At 37.5% G+C, this 8442-nt stretch overlaps 1 protein-coding gene across 1 annotated transcript in view; it reads left to right on the forward strand.

The window, feature by feature from the left end:
• Eif3e (eukaryotic translation initiation factor 3 subunit E) overlaps nt 1–8442 on the forward strand; it is a gene marked incomplete in the record, with an annotated part of 36717 nt that overhangs the window by 19458 nt on the left and 8817 nt on the right. The window contains 2 exon segments of the mRNA XM_008851505.3: nt 5771–5897; nt 6612–6713. Coding sequence (XP_008849727.1) covers nt 5771–5897; nt 6612–6713 — 229 coding nt within the window.

The raw sequence follows: 8442 nt of genomic DNA on the forward strand, positions 1-8442 counted from the left end.
GTAGGCCTGTGTTGCATAAGAAAGCAGGGGCCAGGGGAGCAAGCCAGTAAGCAGCTTTCCTCCATGGCCTGTGCTCCAGCTCCTGCTTCCAGGTTCCTGCTCTGAGTTCCTACCTTGGACTCCCTGATGAACTGTGACCTGGGAGATGTAAGCTGAATAAACCCTTTCCTCCCCAAGTTGGTAGTGGTCAGAGTGTTTTGTCACAGCAATGAAGAAACAAACTAAAACAACTTTGTAGTTTTGCTAAGTAACATAGGCTTTCAGATTCTAGTACTAACTCTTGGTTGCCTTCTGTAAGTATCCATATCCTTAAAAAATTTCTCTCTTCAAAATATTGAATCCTTATTTCAAAATTGAAACTTACTGTAGGATTGCTATTTGCGCTTTGTAGATTCGACATTTGCCTAATAGTAATAGCCCAAGATCATAAAGAGTATTTGGGTAATTACTCCATAGTATGACTTATTCTGATAGAAAGCAGTAAAGATTAACTACCCTGTTTTATACTTGTTTCTGTAATTTTCAAATTTTGAAAACAAAGTGATAATTTTTGGATATGTTAATGGCCTACATTGATCCCAACTGAGTTTCTTTAATAAACATGGTGTTTTGGTAGTCATTTTTGGAAGATTTTCAGGCCTCTTAAGTATTTGGCCTCTTTAGTTAAATGTTGATGTAATCAGCCAGGACTTGAGTTTAAAAGAAACTTACTTGATAGAAATGAAAACTACTTAGAGTAGTTTTGTCAGGGCATAATGTATAATGTAAGAACAGCATTCCTGTGTTCCAGCCTTTGTCATTGTAAACTCATCAGCCTTATTTAATTCTTTCCTGTAGACAGATTTCTGAAGAAGAAAACTCAGTCAAGTTTAAAAGAACTTATAGAGAAAACCAGAATGCCAACAGTAATTTAAATTGAATGTTAAAAATGCTAAGAGGTCTAAATTCATGGCACATTTGACCTGAATGTTCTGATCCTGCATGTTTAATATGTAAAACGGCTTATACTAGGCCAAAGGATGCTTTATGAGTGCTTCGGATCATTTATGACTAGATGTATTTAATGTACCATGAGGTTACAGTGACCTAACAGAGCTATCTTTAGGACCAGGATCATGAACACTTTTGGCATGCGTGTGGCATTAAATATTGATTGAAAGTTTGTTTTTTTTTTTTTTTTAATGAATTATAGTTTCTGGGTAGAGTGCAGTGAAACTTAAAACCTAATGTCAATTAAACAAAAAGATAAATAAAAAGCAGGGCATGATACTATGCTCCTATACTCCTAGTTACTTGGAAAGTTTAAATGGGAGGATCAGTTGAATTCAGGAGTTTGAATTTTTGTGTATTTCATACAGAACATCTCAATCAATCATTTATACCCCCTTTCCCACTGGCACTCCCGTAGCCACCCCCTCCCCACCACTGGAATTCATACATTTTGTCTTTTGTGTTAAGGACTATTGTGTCAAGTTAGTGTCTCTAGGTGTTCCTCAATGCAAATTCATCTACTGAGGTCTAGTCAGCCTATGTAGAGTCCCTTACTTTAGGATGATTAGCTCTTCCTCATTCAGCAGTAATGTGTTACCAATACTTCTTCAGCTAATATTGGGGTCTGCTGTCCATTGCTGGGTTTTTGTCTGCATGAGATTTGTGTATGCTGACACCATTGCCATAGAATCATATGAGCAGGGTCCCAGGACCTTGTAGGACTCTGTTTCCATATGGTCATGCACCTCCTCCCTGGCTTTACAATCTTTCCACCCCCTTTCCACAATGGTCCCTGAGCCCTGGGTGGGTAAAATTTATACAGGAGTCCTGTCTAAGGCCCAGCATTCTGTAGACTCTTAATCTCTATGCTTTGGCCATTTGTGACCTTTTGTGTTCCTGACCCTCTGTTGCATGAGGGCTCTTCATTAATGAGAACTGAGAGATTCATGAGTGTTCTCTTTACCCCTATTCTATGTTCTGTAAGCCTTAGGTGTAGAGGTTGTATTGTAGGTGTGCCACTTAGGCTTGGGCAGTTCACAGACAATGTATGTGACCAGTTGTGATTCTCAATGATAGTCTCCATCTGGTACAAAGAAAGCTTCTTTATGAGTGGTAACTGGGATATTTGTCTATATACATATTTTTCACATAGTAAGAAATTATATTAGTCTAGGGATATGACAGTCTGGGGGTTTTCTCTAAGATCTATGCCCTCTCCAGCCATATGTATGTATTTGGCTATGTTTATAGGAGGGTGAAGGAGGGTTATACAAGAAACCTTGGAGCTAAAGAGAAAGAAGGAGCTCAGGATAGGTGGGACCATAGGAGACTTGTATTATAAAGGGAGAAATGGGGAAAATGGGAATACTTTAAATGGGGAAGCCATGGTGGAAGGATCATACAGGAGAGAGAAAAGAAGAGAGAAATAATGCCTCACTAGTTTTAAAAAGCCATTAGTCCAACAACCTAATGACAAATTATACATACAATGTCTAAATTAGTCCATGTGTACATCTGAAGTGTACGTTACAAGAAGCAGTGCCAGACAGGAGAAACCTTCCTTTGAGTTTTTGGCCAGGGTGGTCCAAGAGACTCCCCAAATTACACAGGCTATTGCCCTTGATTGCCTCCTAGAACTTGAAGGTAAGACCCTACTGCTGATGACAGAACGTACTTCAGACCCAGGATTTGAAGCAGTGGATCTAGAACTGACCTGGAAGCCACCTCCACTGAAGGCTAGCTTTTATAGCTTTGGAGAGCACTGCAAAAGTGCCAAGGGAAAACATCAATCGATGGTCCAACACCAGCTTCAAGACCAAATAACCACATCAGTGACTGGCAGAGTATATGACATTGGTGCAGTAGTGGCATTTTTATCTTGGGGTCAATCAACAGCTACCTAATTGGACTAAAAGCCCACTCAATGGGAGGAAACTCAAGAATGCTGTAGTACTTTTATGTCCAACTTCATGTCCTCTTTAAAAAAAACAAAAAACAAAACAACTATGGAATCTAACTGGTGTCACCCAGATGCTCTTGGGTTTGAGTCCAGCACCTGGAGCCTGGTCATCCTACCAGGTGTCACATCCTTAAAGAAAACTGACTCTCTTCCAGCAGTTATCAATTGCCAATAGTACCCCAACTAGGAATGGAGACGCTTGCCCTACCTTTTCTTCATGCTGGGTATGTCTCTCTGGGGCTCACGCAGATCTTGTCCATGCCGCCACATGTGCTGTGGGTTCGTTTGTTAAACTGCCTTGTATATGGAAAACACGGTTTCCCCATCTCTGTCTCCTGGAATCTTTCTCTGCAGAATCCCCTCTTCTGCAGTGATCCCTGAGCCTTGGGAAGAGAGAACGGAATTAAAAGTGAAACACTGAATTGACACTGAGTATGCCACTGCATACATCCTCATCAGACTCTAAGCACCCAGTCCCAGTATTCTCAAGTGACTGGAGAGCAACTGTATGAAAATTAGGAAATTTAAAATACTACATCATTGCAGAATTTACTAACAAAAGCTAATGAAAATAAGGTTTCAACAAAGTTTCTGATTATTTCTTTTGTTAGCGAAATAAGAAAAGTCATTTAGTAGCGGTGACTCAGTTATGTTGCTTTTGATTTTTTTTCAGCCAAAGAGACACCCAGAGAAAATAAACTTATTTAAAACTAGAACAGTTGCTCAGAGTTGAGGGTATTGGGAGCTTGCTGCTCTAGGGCAAGGCATACATTTTCTGAGTGATGATAACTGCCTTCATCCACTGTTGTCAAACACTGACTTTGAGATTTACTTTTGCTGCAGTCTCAATGTTCAGTCTAAAATTTCAAAGTAAAATAGTGCTTTCATGTAAAATTTATGCTACAGTAAAGTCACTTAAATGAGAACATAGTATGAATCACAAGTCACGCCTTGCTACTTTGTATATTTTCCATTCTGTCAAAAGTTAAAACGAAGCAGACCATCCTTCCTGCACAGATTTATGACAGATATTTTCAGAAATTGCAGTTCCAGAATGTTTAGACCTCATTGTAAGTATAGAGGAAATTTCTGTGTTTCAAGATGCATTTAACTAAGCTGAATTCAAGTGATGAATCTGTAATAGCTTCATGCTCAGAAGCAGTATTGATGTGATATAATTGAATGATGCAAGCAGTAATGTACTCAAAGTAAGGTACTTGATGATTGATAACAGGATTTACTTCGAGTATCTGTCCGCATGAAAAATGTTTCAGAGACTAAATAGAAAGGGTTGGGGATGTAACATAGTGGTGGAGCACCTGCATGGATTTTATGAAGCTCTTTGTTTGAGCCCTAGTACTGCAGAAGAGAATGAGTGAATACTAGACATTTGAAATCTCATGTAGGTCAACTTAACCAATAGGTATTGGCAGTCAGTATTTTATTTATGTATAAAACAATGGCTTTGTTTTCCCCAGGATGGTCTCTCATTGTAGCCTAGGCTGGTCTTGAACTTGCTGTGTAGTTCAGGGTGATTTGAACTCCTGATTCTTTTGAAAATCCCAGGTGCTGCAATTACAGTTTTGCCCTGTGATGCTCAGCTCATTTGTAGTCAATTTTAATAAGTACCTATACATTTGAACCCAGTTAATTTTTCTATAATGAAAGAGTTCTGTTGGTCTTGTTGCTTAATTTGTGTCTTGAAAAGTTAAATTCAAATGTTACATTTGAATTTTGTTAGTAAGATGTTTTAGAAATGTGACCTCTTTCTATCAGCACCTTACAATCCTATTTGTTCTGTGCATGCAGAGAGCTGAGAATCTTTTCTAGCTCTTTACAAAAACTTTGTCAACCTCTCGTATGTATTCACAGTAGCATGATGTCCCAAGGAAGTGGTCCACTAGTGAAAATGAAAACATTGTACAAAGTTTAAGTAAAGAAAAATACAAATTTAGTATCATATACAGTAAAATTGCAAATTTGGGATAAATTTATGAGGAAGTTTCATAAATGACGACTGGAATGATCAACTGCTCTGAAAATGGTGGTTAAAAGCAACCCTCATACTTTGTACTTAATACAGACAGATGACCATAGCAAGAGAATATGAAGTAAACTATTGTTTGGGTATCGCAATTAAATTTGCCACTTGAAACCAGGTGAAATAGCTTTTAGCTGATGCAGTTTAGGTCTTTTACTGGAAGTTATGTTCTTGAGAATATATACATCTTGCCTTATATAGGGAGATTTTAAGGGAGGCCAGGTATTGAGTATTAAATTCTTAGGTCCTTAAACTAGATCTTAAATTTGTGTAAGTGCCTACTTTTCTTGAATCTCGAAAGTACTTCGCACATAACAAAGTGTTCACTTCTTGTTCAGCAGTGATAAGTAGATTCTTAGCCTCCTGAATGAACTTTCTATCTAAGTGACAGTACTAGCCAGCATTTTCTTTTGAATTGCTATGATTGGATTTTACTTTTTTAAAGAAATATTATTTTTATTTGTTGTATGAGTATACCACCTGCATACATTTAAGTGCACCTGTGTCATGCAAACCAGCAGAGGTCAGAAGAGGGAGTTAGCCACTATGTGACTGCTGGAAATTGAACCCAGGTCCTCTGCAAGAGCAGCCAGTGCCCTTAACCACTGAGCCATCTCTTGCTTGGTGGTTTTCCCCTTAGAGTAGTCATTTCTTAAAATGTTTGCTCTCTTAGGCTAAGGATAAATCAGTGCAATCAGATGTTTCCTTTAATTCATCCTACATATAGAAAATTGGGTAAGTTTAATAAGTATGAAGTAATGTTTATATTTTTATGTTAGGTACCTTAATGCAATTCAGACAATGTGTCCACATATTCTCCGCTATTTGACCACTGCTGTCATAACAAACAAAGATGTCCGGAAACGCCGACAGGTGCTGAAAGATCTAGTGAAAGTTATTCAACAGGTAAAACCAAAATCCTTAAAGTATTGAAGATTTAGGTCTAATCTCTTTTTCTGAAGTTCTTAGGTCTTAAGGTAAAAATGTAAAAACATTCTTAAAAAAGAATAGCAGGGAAGTATACCTAAAGTTTAGAAGAGAGATAAACCTTCACTGAATATTTGCTTTGAGAAATCCATGGTTTCTTTATGATAGATGTAGTATTAATGATTAGTGCTATCTGAAGCTAGCTGGAGCCATGTGGTGCTTGGGGAAGTCATTACCTCCATAATTCCAGATGCTGACCTGTAATCAGAATATAGGGTTAGAAATCTCTAAGTTGAGCAGAGGTTTCAACTCTTGCTCTTTGATTTTTAGTGAGCTTCTCAGGAAAAGGGAAATTGAAAAAACTTTATTTGATCTAATACAAAGAAGTAATTGTTATACAGTGGGGTGTGGTTCCCTTTATATCTGGGAAAGTTCATCACTGTTTATTGACTAAAGGAGTCTAGATAGTATGGAAGTTTGAAAACCTATGGAATGAGAGAATTGAGATCTTGGTTTGGAAGATAAAAGCTTAATGTGTTACCTGGAATAAAGGTGAAGGGAGTTGAGAAGATGCTGATATCCTGTGTTCTTTGAATTAATGGTAAAGAAGAAAAGTGAAGGTTGGGAGATCTTGGAGGCAATGTGCTGAACAGTGAATAACAGATCTAACTGGACATTTGGCTTAATTTACAGGAGTCTTACACATACAAGGACCCAATTACAGAATTTGTTGAATGCTTATATGTTAACTTTGATTTTGATGGGGCTCAGAAAAAACTGAGGGAATGTGAATCAGTAAGTATGAATTTTTACTAAACTACATTAAAAAATCTTTAGATGTGGTTGAGTTAATTTTTCAGTCTCAAAGTATTAAAATAATTATATAAGAAGAAATCTAACTCGGGAGGCAGAAGCAGGCAGATCTCTGTGAGTTCAAGGCCAGTCTGGTCTACATAGTGAGTTCCAGGCCAGCTGGGGGTACAGGGAGACCTTGTTGCAAAAAGACATAATAATAGTAATAATCATCATCATCATCATCATCATCATCATCTAAATGGGAGATTATTGGTGGAATGAACACATTTGTCTCCCTTTTATTAGGGAAAGTAAAGCACCAGAGCTCTTTTAAATGCGTGCATTTATGTCTTAATTCTAGATCTTATCCCAATTGGATAAATATATTTCATATGTACGTGCACATAACAACTGTAATTTATAGGTGGAATTACCTATTGATAGGTGATTATATTTTAGCATTTGCTATAATCTAGGTGGGATTTTTGTTTTTGTTTTTGTTTTTGAGGACAGGGTCTCTCAGCTGACCTGGAACTCACTGTGTAGACCAGTCTGGCAGGCTTTAATCTCACAGAGGTCCATCTGCCTCTGCCTCCTGAGTGCTGGGATTAAAGTGGGTGCCACCACATCCATCCAGCCTTAGGCAGTTTATTATAGCTACAAATTTTTAAAATAATCTTTCCTATTGTTTAGTTATTCATCAGTTATGTTAGAACAACTCTGAAACTTTGAGTGCAGTAGCTTTAAATAAACTAGTTCACAGGTTTAACAAAGAATTTTTCTGCTAAAATATAGCCACATTTTTTTTAACTCACATTCACAACATATTTGGGGGAGGGGCGCATATTCTTGCTATGTATCTTAAGCTGATCTCAAGCTTATAATCTTTGCAGTTGAGCCTCTCGTGCTGGGATTACAGGTGTGTTTTGCCATGCTCAGCTAGTTTCATGTTTTAAAATAAATTTTTTGAACAAAGTGGGCAGTTTGACTAAGATCCTATTTCTCTAAAGGAAAAAAATATACGAATCAAATACACATTGAGGTAATTTTCAAATATTTGTCAAAATAGAAAATTTAAATCCAGTTTGATAGTTTGTATCTGTATAATCACATATGCATTCCACATTATGTATTTGTTACTTCACTGTGCTAACTATTGGGGCTTTACTGTGTACCCAGAAGAGTCAGAGCACCCCTGGTTGCTATTCTTCAAGTTGAAATAATCTCTTTTAATTATTTCTATCTTTCAAATAGGGGGTGCTCTTTATTGTTTTCTTTTGTGGTTTTCCAAGTCCACTTTTTTGGTTTCAGAAATTCATGTAAGGTATTTTATTTTAAGCAGCTAGAAAAGATGCGTTATCTGCAGAGCACTAAATGTAGCATGTTGAAAAATCTTTGTCAGGAAGTTGCTCTGATAATTTTAAATCATCAGTTGAAATGAGACATTGGAAATTTGCTGGGCTTGGGGAGTAGTATTCTTCTATCTTTGGCTACTTATTTAAAGAATTAAAGATTTGAGGGACTGGAAAGATGGGTCGGCAGTTAAGAGTACTGTCTGCTCTTGTAGAAGACCCAGGTTCACTTCCCAGCACCCACATGGTGGCTAACAACCATCCATAGCTCCAGTTCCAAGGAATCTTGACACCTTCTTCTAGCCTCTGCTGACATTGCATGCATGTGATGCACTTAACATACATGCAGGCAAAACACTCATACACATAAAATAAAA

Source organism: Nannospalax galili, unplaced genomic scaffold (assembly GCF_000622305.1).
Source record: "Nannospalax galili isolate Female #2095 unplaced genomic scaffold, S.galili_v1.0 scaffold284, whole genome shotgun sequence".
Taxonomy (NCBI): Eukaryota; Metazoa; Chordata; class Mammalia; order Rodentia; family Spalacidae; genus Nannospalax; species Nannospalax galili.